The sequence below is a fragment of the Medicago sativa genome, chromosome 1 (genome assembly GCF_051527215.1).
Source record: "Medicago sativa cultivar Bolivia chromosome 1, Bolivia_mono, whole genome shotgun sequence".
In the NCBI taxonomy this organism is placed as follows: domain Eukaryota; kingdom Viridiplantae; phylum Streptophyta; class Magnoliopsida; order Fabales; family Fabaceae; genus Medicago; species Medicago sativa.
In genome coordinates, this window is record NC_140749.1 from 5,985,441 (window position 1) to 6,005,565 (window position 20,125).

Genomic DNA, 20,125 nt, shown 5'->3' on the forward strand with positions numbered 1-20,125 from the left:
ACAAAAACAGACTAAACATTAGTTTCTAATATTGCACTCACTGCAAGTACAGTTGGCGTCGTCTGTTGAACCCTCGGTAAAACGAAATAAACCGCAACCCTGAATTGCACCCTTCATCGTGATTTAGGGTCAAGCCGCAACCTCTAAAACCGTTTTGGCGATCTCACGAGGCGATGGTTGAGCACAACCGATCCGACCACGATGTTGTGGCAGTGATAATACCCCACATAGATCTGCCGTTTCATTATTTTGATAGCACATTATTATTTCTTTTGAATGCAGTAATTCTATAATTTAATTATTTAGTATACACAAACACATGATTCTCCTTTTCTCTCTGTCGATCCAGTCTTACTTCCAGCATCGCGTGATGCGATTTGGCTTTTGATCGGATCTATTCAATTGCATCTGGAAACAAGATGTCAACCTCTTATTTTTGTTTTGTTTTCGACGATTAGTATTATATTTGTTGATTCGGCGTTATAATGTTTAAATGGAATAAGCAATTTAAATATAACAATGACTTTCATTGTTTTTCTTGTTTAGTTTTATAGTAGAATTACTTTCAGAAGTCTGAACACATTTGTTATACTCATGTTGTTGTGTGCCATTTGATTTGGATTATATATGCTTTCTGTTAAGGGTATAAGTAATTGGGAGTTACTTTTCCAATCCTGGGTTTTCTCGCGCGCCCTATTTTTTTTTCAAAAATGCCCTTGAGTTTCCGGATTTTATAATCCGGAATGTTTTCTTTTGTTAAAGGGTGAAAAAATGAGTAACAGATTTTTCCGGATTTTATAATCCGGAAATTTCAAAAAATTAGGGCGCGTTACATGATGTTTCCGGATTACATAATCCGGAAACCCCCTAAACACCCTTTTTCAAGGTAAAACATTTCGGATTATATAATCCGAACTGTATCAGCACAAATTCTAAACATGTTTGTAACATGGATACTCATTTTAGGGACAATATTAATCTTTCAAACTCTCATCCTTCTGTTTTTGGGGTCATTGTTACCTGTTCTTAGTCAAAAATCGGGTTTTCGGGCTACTTGATCAGATTGCTCCGAAACTTCCCCAGAAAATCAGAAAAAATTCAAGGACCATGACTCCCATAGAAAGGACTTTTACGGGACTCCGCCCTTCAAAATCCAAAATTCCATCGTTTAGACCCATTTTTCATATTCTTAGAAAAAATCCGAAATTTTTAATTTTTCATATTCTCTGAAAAATCCGAAAAAATTTGCATTAGTTTTATTTGATTTTTAGAATTTTTGGGTGCTATTTTTATATTTTTATGATTTTATTTGACAGGTTTTTAGCATTTTTTATTTAGTTTTTTTGTTGTTTTTAAAAGCAAAACTCAAAACTGCTGAAATGAGAAAGAGTCTGATGGCTAATTATACATAAGAATTGTCCGGATTATAAAATCCAAAATAGTAAACATGAATCCGGATTTTAAAATCCGGAAACCTCAAGAGCATTTTTTAAAAAAACGCAGGGCGCGGGAAAGGTCATAGGGTGAGAAGAGAGTTGTTGTTGTTGTGCCGTGGCCAAAACAACCGCCCTGAAAGCAAATTTCTGGTGCACTTCTGGTGCAATCCAATATCCGGTTTTGCTCCCCAAGGTTTACACAACTGCGTGTCTAAACCCGTGCACTTGAGGTCAAACACGATGTAGCTTCACAAACCATGACCAGAATAATTGAGTGGAAGAGAATGCAACATTCTTTGTGTCTCAAAACACACCCTAGAATCTCCACTCATTACAATGTTTTTATCCTCTTATATATGAATACTCTACTCCTATACTTTGCCAGGTTAACTCCATATAAATCCTTATTCCCGTTGCCAATCATCAACCGTAACAGTAAATCATATATTATTTATATAAATTCTCATATGTTAATTCAATTAATTTAGTTTTGTTCTTTGTCATTAAGATAAATAACTATAAGAATTAAGCCAGCCAATTATACGATTTTGTAAAAGTAATTGTTGGAGTATATGACACATGATTGTCATTATATCTACAATCCCCCACTAATGACAAGTAAGAAAACGAGTTATAACTTAGGCAAAGTATGGTTGAGAGAAATAAAAACTCTGCAAGGGAAGGTTTTTTTTCATGCTTAAATATTAATGTCCTAAGGATTAAATTAACATGTAGTGACGTGAGGCAACACATCATGTCCATAAAGTGAAGCACTCTTAAATTTAATAGACTTAATTTGAGACCCCACAAGAGACACTTTTACCTTAAAGATTGTGATAGCTCCGCGATAATTATTTCCACAATATTTAAGACCTTTATCACCTTGTGTTGCTCATGAGTGCTCTAGAAAGATTGCCCAAGTCAACCTTCTCACTCAAGTAGGTAAATTCTTCAAGTGTGTCTCAAAAGCACCACCATAAAAGGTTATGAATTTATTAAGAACATAAAAAAAATGTTCAACCTCAAATTTAACAAGCGGCGAGTCCATCAAGTCCGTCTCATAAGGACCACCCAAAAATTAGGGCTATGAACTCATTTAAGAGCTAAAAGTTCAACCTCACATTAAGCACTACCACACGCCATAGGGCTGAAAAATGTAGTGCATATAGGAGTATTCATATGGCCGTTTGACCACGAATTGGGTATCCACCATAGTTTCCTCCACTCAAGGCTTTATATTCATCCCCCTCGACATATCCAGGACAACTTTTGTAGGTAATCATTTCACATAAGGATCTTAAGTTTTTTTTTTATCTTTTCTCACTTCTCGTATAGTGAGATAACTTTATTTTTAATTCTTTTCATAAAAGGATTTGTGTCCTCTTATAGACACTATTATTAGTCATATAACTTATAGCTTGAGATCACAAAATATTTAGAAGGTGTAGATCTCCTCAACAAAGGTATCTCATTCACACCAAGTCTTTCAAATATTATGCTTCTTGACCTGCAAATTTAAGTTGGACTCCAAGTTCATCTCTTTATCTCAAATTAGGTGATGATTCATTTGAACTAGCATCCAACATTCTTTACCATTTATTGGCGAGGGAACAAAATGATTCTTCTATCCATGTAATCCAAAGCAACGTGTTACAAAGAAAAACCACAAAGTTAAAAACTTCCAAATATAATTAAATAAATAAATTTTGCTTTTAGATTGTTGGAAATATTAATAGAAAATAGATTTCAAATGGTTAGGAAAGATAAAAGAGAGTTGTTGTTGTGCCATGACCAAAACAACTGCCCTGAAAGCAAATTTCTGGTGGACTTCTGGTGCAATTCAATATCCAATTTCGCTCTCCAAGATTTACACAACTGCGTGTCTAAACCCGTGCACTCGAGGTCAAACACGATGGAGCTTCACAAACCATGACCAGAATAATTGAGTGGAAGAGAATGCAACATTCTTTGTGTCTCAAAACACACCCTAGAATCTCCTCTCATTACAATGTTTTTATCCTCTTATATATGATTATTCTACTCCCATACTTTGCCAAGTTAACTCCATATAAATCCTTGTTCCCGTTGCCAATCATCAACCGTAATAGTAAATCATATATTATTTATAATAAATTCTCATAAGTTAATTCAATTAATTTTTGACAGTTTTGTTCTTTATCATTAAGATAAATAACTATAAGAATTAAGCCAGTACAGTTATACGGTTTTGTAAAAGTAATTGTAGGAGTGTATGATACATGATTGCCATTATATCTATATAGATAACCATACATTCATAAAAAATGAAAAACCATACATAACATTCAAAAGAAGAAACAACAAGCATCACACGAGGATGACAACCATACAAAAAGTTACAAGGCCAGATTGCCATCTATCTATATATCTTTGAATTAGAAGCTTGAGCTATTCTTAGGCCTCCATTGTGATGATGTGGCATCTCTGAAAAAGCATCTTACTCTATGCTAAAACCTTATACTATCATCTCTTATAAGTATTAATTATTATTATTATAAGCCCCACTACATTACACATATTCTTTACTGTTACATTCTCCCGGCTTAAATAAAAAAAAAAACTACACATGCTAACATGGACAAAATGCATTGTGTCCAATTTATTCCTTTGGCTAATTTATGAGTTACCGTTTTTATTAATTAGCAATCCAACACTTCATTTTAACATACAAGTAGACTGATTGCATCCTAGACTTTTCAATTTCCAAAAGCTACAACGTATAAGCATCATTGTTTTGATAAAAATGAATTAAGTGATATTTATTCATTAAATAAGAAATCTCTCACTCTTCCACTATCCTGGTTTTAATTTGTGTCCATATATCTTTCCTCAAATATATTCATTCATTTCTAATTCACATCCTTGATCACACATATATAATAGCATTCCTGAGTTAGATATCTCATCTTTCATTCATAACCTTGATATCACACACACATCATTCTTGAGTTTGATATCTCATTTTTTAGTCATAGTATTTTTTTTTTTGTATGTATCATAGTATTATATATGTATAATATGTAATATTTGTGTGTGATAATTTAGTTTCTCCCATTATCATATTTGCCTAATACTTTATGTATCAAGTATCGATTGTCGAAATCCATAACAATGTTTTTTTCCCTAAATTTCCATGATCATGAATCACCGAGTCAACATATGAATAGTGGAAATTATCAACCAAGGAGAAAGAAATTAAAAGAGAGAGTTGTGTTGATGACAATCAAGCTATGTCATCCGTACACAAATTGGCCTCAATACTTCATCAACCATGATGAGTGAAAGAGCAACACCATGTATCTCCAATACCAAGAATTGGGTGAGACACTAACTATGAAGAAGAAAAAAAAACAGAATACATATTAGAATCTATTTTTTTAGGGATCATATATCTATAATCAAATTAATGAAGTTGTTAAGTTTGAGTTAAAAAAAAAAAAATCCACCCTTTATCTTTATTCTATTTGGTGTGCTTAATTGAGTGAATTCAATTGTGTTGCCATTCTCATAACCCATTGTATCAGCATCTAATCTTAATTGATATAAGCATCTAATCTTAATTAATATATTTTAACGTATTTTGAACTTAATTTGAACAAATATGTTTCTAATTGTTTGCTGGACTGGTGTACGGTATTTTCAACTTTTATTTGCTTATTGCTCTATATGCAGTTTCATATTCAATTTTTACTATGGAGCCATTGTAGTATATTTTTGCAATAATTTATCAAATTTATCTAATGATATTCAATATGAGGAAGCCTGTGAGGTTCCTCAAAGCTCTTTGATGCCATCAAAGAAAAACACAAATAAGCCATTGTAGCACTTACTTTCAGCAAATTGTCCTACTCAGTTTTTTCTTCATGAAACTATATGTTGCATCAATTTAATTAATATTTGATCCGAAATGAAATATTAGAAAAAATAGTAGTTAAAAAGTCTATGTATATGGACTAACAAAGTATAAAAAAGTATAAGAGACTTGAGCTTTTATAGACTAATACTATTATAGCATTAGTGTATCCAAAAATATTATCTTTTTCTTAACAAATTATAATAAACTTAAGTTTTGTTAGAATTAAAAGAAAAAATAAAATGAAATAATATGTTAATTTGATTCTTTACTATTATTTTTTATTGAAATGTTACTATAAAGCATTCATTTAAGTTAGTGTCTTAGGTTGAACATGTATCTATGATTTTAAAGCATATTAATATTGAAATGTGTCTTTGAATTTTAAAAGCTTTGATGTTTTTTTAAGCTAGAACCGCATTGATATGACATACAAAAAAAGTCTCACTCTTTTTGATACTATCTAATTTTAAGTTAGAATTGTGCAACCTCTTAAAAAAACTTTCTACTCTTATTCTATCTAATAATCACTAATATTGATGTAATTAAGCATATTAAAAAAAATATCACCCTTTATTATTCTATAATGTCTATATATGATTAAATAAACCTGGGAACATAAACATTAATTTGAAGAAAAAAAATAGACAAACAAAAATATGAATTAAGCAAAGTGACAATAAGGTAAACCAAACCGTTGGTTAAAATAATTAGGACCAATAAAAGTCAGAATAAAATTCCAGAAATGGAGGTTTGACAGAAAAGTCCAAAATAAGCTAATTTATCACCATAATAATTATATTTTCAATAAATATAGGAAACCTTAAATAAGAAATAGGAACATAAAAATAAGTAGTTATGTCACATTGCGTAATTTTGAAGAACATGGTTAAAAGATGAAAAAGACAAAACCACCAAAGATTAATCATATCCTAACTTGAACCTATTGCAACATTTCGTATGAGTAATACTGACATGAAGCATAAATGACTCTAACTTTAATAGAAAAGAATGTGAGATTTCAAGATAAAAAAAAACACAAAGCAACATATTATTACACCACTACGATACCATAAAATAATTTTCTTATATGATTGCATTAAGGTAAACTATGATATATGTCTTTTAACTTATTAAATATTATAGAATCCACCAAAAACTGTATTATTTGTCCTTAAAATAGTTACACAAATCTACGATACAAATCAATATAAATTCTCATATGTTTTAAAAAAATACTCCTATTTTAGTATAAATTAATATTAAAATAATCATATCACTACATTTTAAAATATTATAAATCAGCAAAATACATTTTATTATACCTATCACAATTTTATTTTCTCAAATACAAGTTATAATCCAACCCATGCAACACACGGGTTAATTCATTATGGGTTAATTATGTTTCTAGTCCCTATAAAATAGTGACCTTGTAAGTTTAGTCCCTAATTAATTTTAATAGCATTTTTAGTCCCTAATTTTGTTTTTCTGCACTGAGTATTAGTCCCTACTCAATTCAAATTTGTTTAATTTATGCTTAAACTCTTAAATTTTTGAACAATTTTTTGCAGACATGTTTAGAACATTACTAAAAGTTCGTCCGCAAAAAATTATTGCAAAATTTGATTTCTACATCCAGATTTTATTACTTTTTATCTTTAACTTTTGTCGTTTTAAAAAATTCATATTTAATTCATTTCATGTCAGAAAATTCTAAATTTTAGTAAACGAACCTTTCATAGTGTTCTAATCTTGTCTCAAAAAAATCGTTCAAAAATTTAAGAGTTTAAGGATAATTAATCAAACTTTGTTTTAGCAGGGACTAAAATTATAAGTAAATTTTTTTTTATAGGGACTAAAAATGCTATTAAAATTAAGTAGGGACAAAACTTACAAGGTCGCTATTTTATAGGGACTAGAAACATAATTAACCCATTCATTATTATGTACATTATTATGTACGCATTGATTTTTTTGTCTCTTTTATAAGAATCCTTTTCTATTTTCAAGTACATTGATTAATTCTTTACCAACATACCCCTATTTATTTTATATCTTTTTCTTTAATCAGCATTAAATACTACATTGAACTAACTCTCTCTTAAAGGACAAATTTGTAAAAACAATAGTAATTACAAACAAATTTAAAACCAATTTTAATTTTCTTAATTCCCGTTATTTTTCCAAAAGGACCCTATAATTAGGGACGGAAGTAGTAATATTTATAGTTTGAACTAGCTCATGATAAAAAAAATTATAATATCTTAGTTTTTTTTTTTTTGACAAAATATTTTAGTTAGTATTTGTCTCTCCCTCTAATTTTTTTTGGCAAGATCCGCCACTCAAGATGATTCCCTTAAATTTGGGGTTTTCTTTACTTTTTTGGTCAGACTATTTTTAATTTTTAAACAGTATTACCGTTTTTTAGTGAAATAAAGGGTCCGTTTAATACGGATTAAAATAAAAATGATTTTGCCATAAAATATTATTTTATAGAGATTTTATGAAAAATCAAATCTATTTTGCCTTTGTTTATCCTAATAAAAATCAATTTTTTTAAACAAATAATATAGTTTGTTTTTCCTTCAAAAAAAATATAGTTTGTTTTGATGCAACTATATAAAAGCGATTTTTTTTCAAAATTTCTTCAATCTTTTAATCCATATTTTCTCTCACCTATAAAAAATTTCTATTTTAAAAAAAATGCTTTTGGCAGATTCTTATTTGAAGCTGTTTTAGATTCTAATTTTTTGAAAAAGCTGTAACAAACGGATGAAATACTCTTAAAGATGATTATTTTAAAAAAAATGATTTTTTTTATTAAAAAACCTATAACATTATTTAACCGTGTTTTAACAAACCCGTGCAACGCACGGGTTGAATTCCTAGTTATATCTATATAGATAACCATACATTCATAAAAAATGAAAAACCTCAAAAGAAGAAACAACAAGCATCACACGAGGATGACAACCATACAAAAAGTTACAAGGCCAACCGATATTTTTGACTAAAACTTTAAATTAATGAGCGTGCTATAAAGTCCCTAAAACATGAGATTCGTTAAAGTTTCCTCTCAATCTCATGCATCAGATCATTCAAGTTACATCTAACTAGAGATGTATCAAGTAGACTACTTGCTTTAGCATAGAGATCCTTTTACCACAACAAAATCCATTACTTACATTGAAAGATAGCAAAACAACTCACAAGAATAAAACTTACAAAATACATACAAAACTTATAAAAATGGCCATCGTACAAGGGCGGGCCTGGCCTCACAAAATCAGCGAAGCACAATTTTTTTGCAGGTATGCGTCAATGGCAGAGCCATGAGTAATTTTTTGAAGAGGCAATTTATTTAGTGTATATATATATTATTTCTTCCCCCAAACATGTCATGCCCTCACAATTGCGAATACTCTTCTCAAGTAGGTAGCCGATGGAAGCTAAAAGAGTTTTAACTAGACAGTCCACGATTCAAATTTTGAAAACCAACTTATTCACTGATTTACTAACAACAAACATATTTTGTTATGTTCAAATAACATAACATATAGATACAAATATATCTCAAGAACCATACAGACATCATGAACAGTTTTTATGCTATTATAATTGGCTCAAAGATACCACAAAAGATTACTCCATCCAGCGAAATGCTAACAACACGCTGTTGACCAATCTATGTTTAGTTTACTTATTAAAAAACAATTTAATAGTATCACATAAATTGGTCATTTGAAAAAAATGTGTAAAACTTTATAGGAAAATAAACCAATAACAAAAAGAGTGTTCAACAGGTAAAAGGTTGCATTGCTTGCATTCCTCTTTCAAAAGATATAAGAAGTATCAATGACTAGTTTTCAAAACTTTTCATCATAACCTAGAAATCAAATGGAATTTAAACCAATTCAGATGTAACTTCAAACTTTTGGCTATAAGAAAAAATTAAGTAAAAATATGAGTGGTTGTAAAAAAAACACAATAGACATACCAAATATGAAGCAATCATATAAGCTATACAACTACATGAAGAGTTTAACATGCAAAGATCTAATAATAACTACCTTATTATTGAGGGTCATCAGACCATTCTGAATACAAATGTTTAAGGGATAAATACTCCCAAGAACAGGACTAGAAATCATGAGTCTTAAAAACAAATAAATTTATACAAGGTCAGCAATCTCAAGAAAATCTTCATCCATAATTGAAAGCATAATTTGCTCAGGGGTCATAGCTTCCATGTGCAAGACAGCATAGTCAAGAAATGCTGCATAACTCGCCTGATAAACACCAAAAACAAACAAAGCAATTCAATACTTCAGCAATACCTTCTTGTCTTCATTATAAAATGAAATGAAAATTTGCATTGTCAAAAAGTGACAACGACAACGACAAAAAAAATAATAATGAATTTATCATAGCAAAAAATTTAAAGAAAAATAAAAATGACGTGATTTGAAGAATCTGGTAAGAATAGTAACGTTAACTAATAAAAAAAAGGACGTGATTTGAAGAATATGTTTTGAGAATTATAACTTAATTTCTACACAAAAATAAAAATAAAAATACATGTGTAGAGTGATACATACAATTGACATTTTGACATGTTACATTCAGTAGCAAAGATTGAGGCAATCAAAAAATACCATCACATGAATGGATTGAGTTGTAAAATTTTTGAAATTTTAAAGAATCAGTTGCAAATAAGATTAACAACATTAATTGGTTAATATAAAGAGAGATCAAAATGGAATATATTTTACCTGCAGAGTGCCTTCAAAATCTGTGACATTTGAAGCACCGCCTTGCTCAGCAGCAGCACTAGTACCAACCCCATCCCCAGCCCCCATAGGTTTCTGAGTAACTCCATTCGTCTTGTCAGCAGGGTCATCTCCAGCAGCATCGCCTTCATCAACTATAGCTCCAAACTCAGCATCCAGATCCAACTCTGGTGGGCAGTCAAACACACGACAAACAACAAAACGAGCCTGCATAATAATTTTAAAAAAAAAAACAATTAGTAGTTGCCAATACATTAATTAATCCTTGATGAAATAATGAACAGAGGAAAAGTTAGTTTTCGCAAATGCCATACCTGAGGATTGTTAGCAAGTGTGTACTCGTACATAGTCCAGCTAGTTTTGATGGCATTCTGAGCGGAATTTCCTATATAGAACATAAAAAGAGACTTCTTTCCCACCAACATGTTATCAGTTCCAACAGTAATGTCACGAACAGCCCCCTTTTGCATCCAAAATCCCGTCTTACAGTGCCTCCTCTGCTCATCAACTTTGGCAGTGAAGCAGCAAAATTCCCTTGGGTGACGGAAGAAAAAGGACGGAGTAAAACGCAATTCAAACGGATCATACTGGTACAGGTTCAGCTCCTGAATCAGGTCAGAACCATTGAAATTCTGAGCCTCTTCATTGTTTTTGTTGGCAAGGTAGTGGCTAACAAGGAGCTCATCAGAAGGGGCGAAGTCAACACCAGGTGGAAGCAATTCCATTGCAGCTGAAAGGAAAGAGAAAACTGAAGAGGTTTTGGGTCTAAGGGTTTAAGGGTTTTAGAGAGGATAGTTCAAATGGTGAAAAATGAGAGAGTGTGACTCTGTTTTTATAGCTGAAATGAAATTCTGCAAGAACGGAAATCTTGTCACATAAGCTTCATCTGAGGGACGTGGCGTTTTCTAACTCGTTGTGATGACAAATTTTTCATTTCGCAAGATTTTTTGAATCCCGTTTAGTAAGAAACAATCACACGTCATACGGTTACGCGACTTGCTGTAAAAATCCCGACCATATCCTTTTTGGGATTTTTTTTTGTTATGCATTTCCTTTTTGGGATAAAAATTACTTTTTTTTGGTATAATTGTTTTACCCGTATCCTTTTTGGGTTTTTTTTTTTGACAGATTCCATTTTGGGATAAAAATTCTTTTTTTTTTTTGGTATAATTGTTTTACCCATATCCTTTTTGGGATATTTTCTTTTTTCTTACACATTCTATTTTGGGGATAAAAATTCTTTTTTTTTGGTTGGTATAATTCTTTTACTTATCTTTTTGGGATATTTTCGTTTTTTTGACAAATTCCTTTTTGGGATAAAAAATCATCTTTTTGTTTTTGGTATAATTGTTTTACCCTATCCTTTTTGGGATATTTTCTTTTTTGTTTTACACTTCTCTTTTTGGGGATAAAAATTCATCTGTTTTTTTTTCTTTCTATAAGTTGCTTTTGAAATAAGGATAAAACTTCATTCCCCCTAAAAAAAATTCATCTTTAACGTTAGATATATTATTTTTTATGATTTTAATTCATGATTCAGAACTTCTTGTAGTTAAAATAAATAATTAAAATACACATTAGTCCTTTTTTTGTCGAAAAATCTTTTAGGAGTTTAATAATATGAAGTTGTTGATCTTAATGGAGTTGATTGTTCTCAAAAAAATTCTTTTTAGTGATTCTTTTGGGTGCAAATTAAGTGAAATTTTATATCCTAGTAGTTAGTAAAAAAAAAATAGTGCTTACCTTACTCTCGAATAGAATTCTTTGAGTATGACTTAGTTCACGAACAGAACCGTGTATTCATTTGCGGGGAAACTTTATCCTTAACTATCAAATACATTATTTTTTAAAAGAACTATCAAACACACTTATGGATCTAATGATAATTTATTTGAATTTTCTAACATAAATGTAAATTATAAAATATATATAGTTCTAAAATTCAAATAATTTTTTTAAGCTCATTTTAAATCTATGTATGGAGTCATGTTAAATCTTCTAATTTAGAATCTATAAATTTAGTATTAATAAAGAACCAGAAGCTCATTGAAACAAAAAAGGGTGACAACTTCATAATTAACATGAGATAATGTATGACACTTACGTCGTTTTGGAGATTCTTGCATAAAGAATGCCGTTTCGAGCTCTTATTTTCATTTAAGACTATGAGGAGACTGTGAAGATAACCATGAAGAAATGTGAAGACCATTGCAAAGAAATTATGATCCCTTTCTTATTCTCTTTTTCAAAATTCTTGAACAAAGGTACCGTTTAAAGTTTTCTTAATTTATCTACCCAATAGATCAGGAGTTCAATATAATTCTGAAAATGTAAACATGGAACACACAAATCATAGTAAATTGGAGTGAAATGAATAAAACAGTTTAAATACGACATGTATAGTCATGCTCAAATTCCACACAAATAAGTTATTTCTTCAACTTTCTAAAGCTGAGTTCGTATATAAATTGAGACCCTGAAATATAACTTCCAAAAAGTAACCAAAGTTAGAAATTGAAAATGATAACATACAACCGACGTAAACAATCATCTTCTGCTGCATAAGTCATGGTATTAAAAGCAATATTCATATAATTGTATTATGAATGGTTTTATATTTGACATGCATTCCAATACACCCAACGAGGAAGAATGTTTATAGTTTTTTGTTAGTTTTGAGAAGATTGCTTCATTCAAATTCAAATACAAAACAAACATTAAGAAGACCTTAATTGAGTTCAAGAGCAATAAAAAAGGAGAATTAATCAATTGCTATGATTTAAATGCGACATTTTACTTTAAAAAGTCATTGAAAAATTGTTGTCGTTGTTGATGCATGTTGAGAACAAAATTAAATACAACAAAAGCAAAGAATCAGTATAAATTATAGAACACTGTAAATGGCGTAACATGTGTCATATTCTTGATATTATGGTGACTGTTTTGTAGATTGTGATCAATTTTCTTCTACAACTTATTTTATATCCAGTGAACATGTGTATTATTCGATAGTTATACATTTGCAGTTTCTATCAGATACCAAATGTAAGCTTTTTAAAAAGTTTATTAGTCAGATCATAGCCATATGCATACCCTAAACATCATAGTACATACCTATGCAAGTTGAAGACCACAATTCTTCGTTGTTCCCTCTCATAAAAGTCATATATATGCAGTGAGAATTTGACGTTTATTACTTTTATGTCTCTCAACAATCTTCATGCTTTCACTTCGAATATACAATTGATTCTTTTCATTTTTCTGGTGTTTTTCTTCTTGAACACAATTTGGCCTTATCTTTCAATCTGTGATAGGATCCACACAAAAAAAAAAAACAAATACGAAATCGGTGAACATTAACCTAACTCAGTCAGATTTAATAAATGAAAGGAACCATGTTTTCATGGAATGATCACACCTCAATAATAAGGTAGTTATTATGAGATCTTTGAATGTTAAACTCTTGAGGTGTATTTAAAAAATTATTCAGCATTTTTCTTCTTTGTTTTGGGCATGCAAATTTTTGTTCAATGCCTTATTGGAATTGGTTGTTTCAACATGCTATTTATTTTAGTATGATTTGGGAAACTTCACCTTTCTCTTCGCCCTTTGGTTGCAAGGCCAATTCCTTTTTGTTTGTTCTACTCTCTTTTCCCTATCAGATAAATCTGTGAGTACGAATACACAAGAATGGCGAACGCCTTGTCCCTTTAGTTGGGGCAATATGCCTCCATGTGTTTGCTTTTCTTATTACTCTAATATGTATAAATTATGACTAATATTTTTTGTGAAAGTGTAAAATATCTATTATCTATACTTATAGTTTTAATCAAAATCAAAATAATTTTAATTAAAATTTTATAAAAAAATATGTTTCGTAATTTATACATATTAACGTAATAAAAAGAGTAGACAGACGAACACGGGGTGCCCGTCTAAATGTTAGTATATATAATGAATTAAATTGAAATTAAATGACACCGGTCAAAATTTGGAATCTATGCATGGGGTCAGGTTAAATCTTCTAATCATATACTAGGATTCTAAGTACCAAGTTTCTACCTTGCAAAATTTAGTATTAATAAGAGTCATTTTCAATATATTTTGGCAACTTTCAAGTTTTAGATATAAGCGTAATATTAACTTGAGGATCATAATGGACCACTAAATATGAGTTTTCTTCAGAATTTTGATATTTCTATAAAAAGTGAAGTTTTTTATGATTGTAATAAAATTGTAATTTGGCGAGTTTACTATTCACCTCGCTCTAGATTTGGGCAAGATATGTCTATTCAAGATCATAAATGATGGGATGTTAATTGACGAAAAATGGTATTTTCTTAACTACTTCTCCTTTAAAGTTATAAAAGGTGGAAAATTGGATGAAGAAAGTGAAGATGAACTTGAAATGGATGAAGCCTGATCTATTCTATTCTTTGTCTTTTAGCTTAATTTTAATGTACTCTTTTAACGGAAGATCGTTTTAAAGAACTTTTGCACTTGTACTTTGCTATCATTTTGATTATATTGTGTACTACTAGTATATGAAAGAAAATTATCAATGAAACTTTAATGTTAATTTTTTTTTCTTCTTACTTTGTTTATCTATGTTAAATTTAATTCCTTCATAATCATAAAAGGGTGACAACTTCATAATTAACTTGAGATAATATATAGCACTTACGTCGTTTTGGATATTCTTGCATAAAGAATGTCATTTTAAGCTCTTATTTTCTTTTAAGACTATGAAGAGATTGTGAAGATAAGCCTGAAGAAATGTGAAGACCACTGTGAAGAAATGTGATCCCTTTCTTTTTCTCTTTTTGAAAATTCTTGAACATAGGTACCGTGTAAAGTTTCCTTAATTCATCTATCCAATAGAGGAGTTCAATATAATTCTGAAAATGTAAACATGAAACACACAAAATAGTAAAATGGAGTGAAATAAATAAAACAATTTAAATAAGTATTCTAATATTTTTTGGCAAGAACCATAATATGACCTGTATAGTCATGCTCAAATTCCACACAAAGGAGTTATTTCTTCAACTTTCTAAAGCTAAGTTTGTATATAAATTGAGACCCTGAAATATAACTTCCAAAAAGTAACAAAAGTTAGAAGTCGAAAATAATAACATACAATCGACATAAACAATTATCTTGATGCTGCATGAGTCATGGTATTAAAAACAATATTACCGACAGAAACATATATTATGAATAGTTTTATATTTGACACTCATTCCAATACACCGAACCAGGAGGAATGTTTGTACTTCTTTTGAGAAGAAACGCATGTTTGCTTCATTCAAATTCAAATACAAAGCAAACATTAAGAAGGCCTTAAATGAATTCAAGAGCAATAAAAAAAAGGAGAATTAATCAGTTGTTGTGAATTTAAATGCGACATTTTACTTTAAAAAGTCGTTGAGAAATTGTTGTCACTATTAATCAATAGTTGTACATTTGTAGTTTCTATCAGATACAAAATGAAAGCTTTTTAAAAGGTTTAGTAGTCAGGCCATAGCCATATACATGCCCTAAACATCGTATGGTCGATCTTAAGTTGAATCAATTATCAAAAGAAAAAAAAATAAAGGGAACTAAAATGAAAGTTTCAATCAGGTATTAGGTTAGAGAAAGTAACATTTAAAATAGTTTTGCACTACCCAATAAGATATCTACATAGCACATGCCTATGCAAGTTAAAGGCCACAAACCCTCATAAAATTCATATATATTAAGCGAGAATTTAACGTTCATTACTTTCATGTCTCTCAACAATCTTCCTTCCACTTTGAATAAACAGATGATTCTATTCACTTTTCTGGTGCTTTTCTTCTTGTACACAGTTCAACCTTATCTTTCAATCTGTGATAGGATCCACACAAAAAAACAAAGACAAAGCTTGATTTACATGAATCTAACTCATTTACGTACAAAATTTGACAAAACAAAAAAGAATCAATAAATGAAAGGAATCAAGAACCAGTTGTAACACTCTTCTGCATGCACTTCTTCATCTCTTCTCTCTTCAAATTCATCCGGTCAAGGTTGATCTCCTACCGATATTTATTTACCATAGAAAACATGATTCCTCCAATATACCTACAAAAACATATAAATTCAATCAACCATAATTACAGCTACAAAATATGAACAAAATACTTAGTATTTCTTTGAAGTACATAAACTTTTGATTTCAAAAAGAAAGACAACAAAAACTTTTGTAATAAGGATAATCAATACTTATCAGCATAACCAAATCCAGTTAAAACGTTTTGTAATTACTCCTTTAAAACAAATTTAGCGTTGGTGTTCTATAATACTCACACTGAAATTCAAAGTTTGGGCGTGTCAAACAAGTCTACCGTACCCACGATGAACGCCATATGTACTAACGGTGAATACAACAACATTTATCCCACCTAATATGTGTGTATGTGTGTTGAACATGATCCCTTATTTGAATGGATCCCCCCCTTTTATAGAGATTATTTGGGGGGTGGGGGGTTTAGGAGGTTGCAAATAGTTATAGAAGAGTTAGAGCATAAGAGGCAAGTTGGAGCGTAAAGGCGGCCCAAGTTGAATCAGTTCGGAGTTCAGACCACATATGACGTACCTCTGACCCAATATTATGATACCGGTCCACGACGTAATAGTAGATTATTTAAAAATTCTTTAAAAAAAAGATAATTCCTATATTTAAAAAATTATTAACATAATTATGAAATTTAAAAATATTAATAGTTTAAAATTCAATTAAATTATTTCTTTTACTTTTCTTATTCTAATTATGTAAGATTTTTTTTTTGTTAGTTCATTACTTTATAACCGACAAAAAGTTATTTCCTAACCTTGAGTTAGAATTTTTACATTTATTATCCAATTTCCATTTTACTTTCATAGTTTTATTTTCCATTTGAAAAATAGTGAACAAAATTTTATCATTGATTACAGTCTTTGCCAACTCATGGAAAATCATATTTTTTTCCTTAATTTGTAATTTATCTTTTTTACTTTGTTTTCTTATATTAATTGTTTTTAGATTTTCCTTAATAGCTAGTTTTCTTTTTTTTATTTTCCATAGTACATTATTTTCTAATTTTAACTTTTATTTACTTTTATTGCATATTTATCCAACTGTTGTACTTAGTGTTTATCTATCCAACTAATTTTTCAATATCTTCAAATTATGAGCAACAATAGAATTTAGGACTAATTGTTTAAATTGGCCATGTAAAATACACGATGTCTGAAAAATGATCATGTAAAATAAAAAATAGATATTTTAACCTTGTAATTTGAGATTATTCTTATTTTTGACCCTATAATATACGCGTGGTCTAAAAAGTGATCTAATGATTGAATTTTTTTCATGATTTTTTTCAGGCATCCTTAGGATGTTAAAACATGGCGTTACACAAATAATGGGATTTTTCCGACTAGGGACAGATTTATTATGAATTTTTATTCCCCAATAATTATGAATTTTTTAAACAATTCATAAATTCATAATTAATTCTTTCTTAGTTGAAAAATTCTAATATTTTGTATAAAGTCATATTTTAACGTTCTAAATATGTCTAAAAAAATTATGAAAAAATGTTACCTCTACGTAGATTTTTTTGGACTTCAAATATCTGAACTTCAAATATATTACAGGGCAAAATAATAAGAATTTCAAATTACATGATTAGAATTTATTTTTTATTTTACAGAATCATTTTTCAGACTTCACATATATTACGTCAATTTTAATAATTAACCCAATTTCTCTCACCTCCTCCTCATGCTTCTTTTCCTATGTTGTCTCTCAATTTCAACTCATCTATCTCAATTCAATACAATTCCGTTTGATTTAATTAAGTGAATTATATAATTAGTTGCCGGATAGTTTTTGAATGTATCTAGCATAATTAGGAAACTAGTTATTGAGAATTGAAATCACCGGCTCATGTAATCTTCAAACTATATTTGTCATTCAAAAAGAATAATTTTGGAACAAATCATCTGATATGATTGGTTTTAAAATTGAAACTAGTTTTAATCATATTTCTTATAACTTTAACAAAATAATACTACAATATTTGTTATGTGTGCACCAAACATATGATATGATAAATGTCTATCCTACCACTATCATATCTCATCTTTATCTAACTTTTTATCATATCTTGTCTTTATCATATCATGTGTACCAAATAGACCGTTAAAGATTATGGTAAACTATGTTCAATAAAAGATGAATGAGTTGGGACATCAAGTTATGTTTATTAAGTTTTTTAGTGGGAAAATTAATTATGTCATTTCATTAATCAAAATGTGATCAATAGTCGATACAACTTGGTGGATTAACCAAAATATAGAAATTAGTTGTTATTGTGTCCGTCTTAACTAACTCATAGACAACTGCATTTGTTTGTCTCTGTACACACTCAACATTAGAGATTTCATACAGTTAACTAAACAAAATTTTACAACCATGTATAATACCCTCCATTCTGCTGCATCATGCTTGGAAGCAACTCTATCAACCGCTTTCTTTGAATCAAGTTCAAAATACATAAGTCATAAGCTTAACTCATGAACCCATTGATGAGCCAACAACAAGTTGTTATGTCTATTAACTATCCATTGAACTTATTTAACGACATAATTAAACTATGTTAACCATCAAAATTGTTGTCAAATTTTGTGTCAAAATATAAATGCTAAAAATGATAATACATTCTTTCATTTTAGATAAAAGAAATGCTTTTATTAATTTCAAATATAAGAGAAAAAAATTGTTTTTTTCGTGAAATAAATAGTTTAATTTAGATTTCAGAATAATTTTATTTCTATGACACAAGTTTTAACAAATGGCATTCTGAATATTTTATCTATTTTTTTATTAGAAAAATAATAAGATTAAGTAATTACCCAGTGATAAATAGGACTATAACCATCTTCGAAAAAGGAGAGGGCGATTTATACAGTAACCAAGAAACAAAAGTGTCTAGACCCACAACCACCAAATTTGCATATCAAAGACCTCAAATCTATCTTGAATTGATCCAAGTCATAACCAACCAACATCACGATTTGAAGCAGAACCTCGTTTTTGCGAATCTTAAACAACCAACAAGTTAGAAGAAGGATAATGATTTGTATATTTGACACAACTTAAAGGTCCAACCAAGATCTACAGTAACGTGGCTACAAACCACAACATAGCCCAAAATGAGAATGAACGACAAGACACCAAGGCGGTGAAAGGTTTAAACATAATAGATTAAATCGTGTGACTAGGGTCGATGACGCCTACTTGTTATGCCCCTGTCGGGGTGATTGGATGCGGCAACCGTGAAAACGACGAACGCACCACCGAAGCTCGGGATACATCTTGTTAAAAAACAATTTGGATTAGGAGGGCTAGGATTAGGTTTGCATACAAAGGTTGGAGCGAAACTTGTACGAGAGAGAGAGAGAGAGAACTCATAATCAATCAGTGATGATATATTGAAAACTAGAAAAGAAAAAAGATACTCGTATCAAGAAGTTAACTCCCTGCGCTTTCCACTGTTCAAAATAATTTGTTGTACATTTCGTGGTTCTCCCAAAAATCACTCAATTTTGAAACACAAAAAGTAATAAAAAAATTAAAAACTTGACAAGTTATATGTATATATAATATTCTCTCTATCCTATATTAAGACACCATTGACCATATCACACATATCAATGCATATCTTTTTATTTAATATCTTTTATTATATATCAGAAAAATTAAGAAATAATTTGAAAATATTCATAAACATATCCAACGTCTTATATGATATTATTTATCTATTAGTCATAATATGGGACAGATAAAGTGCTCCCTCCATCCCATAATACTTGACACATTTGACCTTATTACGCACGTCAATGCATAATTTTGAGCTTAAATATCTTGAATAATATATTAGAAAAAAATTATAAAAATTTGATATTTTGAAAATACTCATCGAGACAAATTT

General features: G+C 29.8%; 1 protein-coding gene across 1 annotated transcript; it reads right to left on the reverse strand.

Annotated features, from left to right (window-relative positions):
- Window positions 1-9,378: 9,378 nt before the first annotated feature.
- LOC146952060 (NAC domain-containing protein 104-like) lies at window positions 9,379-11,672 on the reverse strand. Its single transcript, XM_085757856.1, has 3 exons — window positions 10,436-11,672; window positions 10,104-10,328; window positions 9,379-9,620 (listed from the first exon to the last, which is right to left on the reverse strand). Exons 1-3 carry the CDS (start codon window positions 10,844-10,846, stop codon window positions 9,504-9,506), a joined length of 753 nt encoding a protein of 250 aa, XP_085613982.1. The 5' UTR covers window positions 10,847-11,672; the 3' UTR covers window positions 9,379-9,503.
- Between the last annotated feature and the right edge of the window lie 8,453 nt (window positions 11,673-20,125).

Excerpts from the sequence above, each read along its gene's own strand:
- LOC146952060 (XM_085757856.1), bottom strand. The coding sequence starts at position 10,846 with ATGGAATTGCTTCCACCTGGTGTTGACTTCGCCCCTTCTGATGAGCTC. Across the intron at positions 10,329-10,435 it reads CACTTGCTAACAATCCTCAG|GCTCGTTTTGTTGTTTGTCG; the intron begins GTATGGCATTTG and ends ATTATTATGCAG. Across the intron at positions 9,621-10,103 it reads ATTTTGAAGGCACTCTGCAG|GCGAGTTATGCAGCATTTCT; the intron begins GTAAAATATATT and ends GGTGTTTATCAG.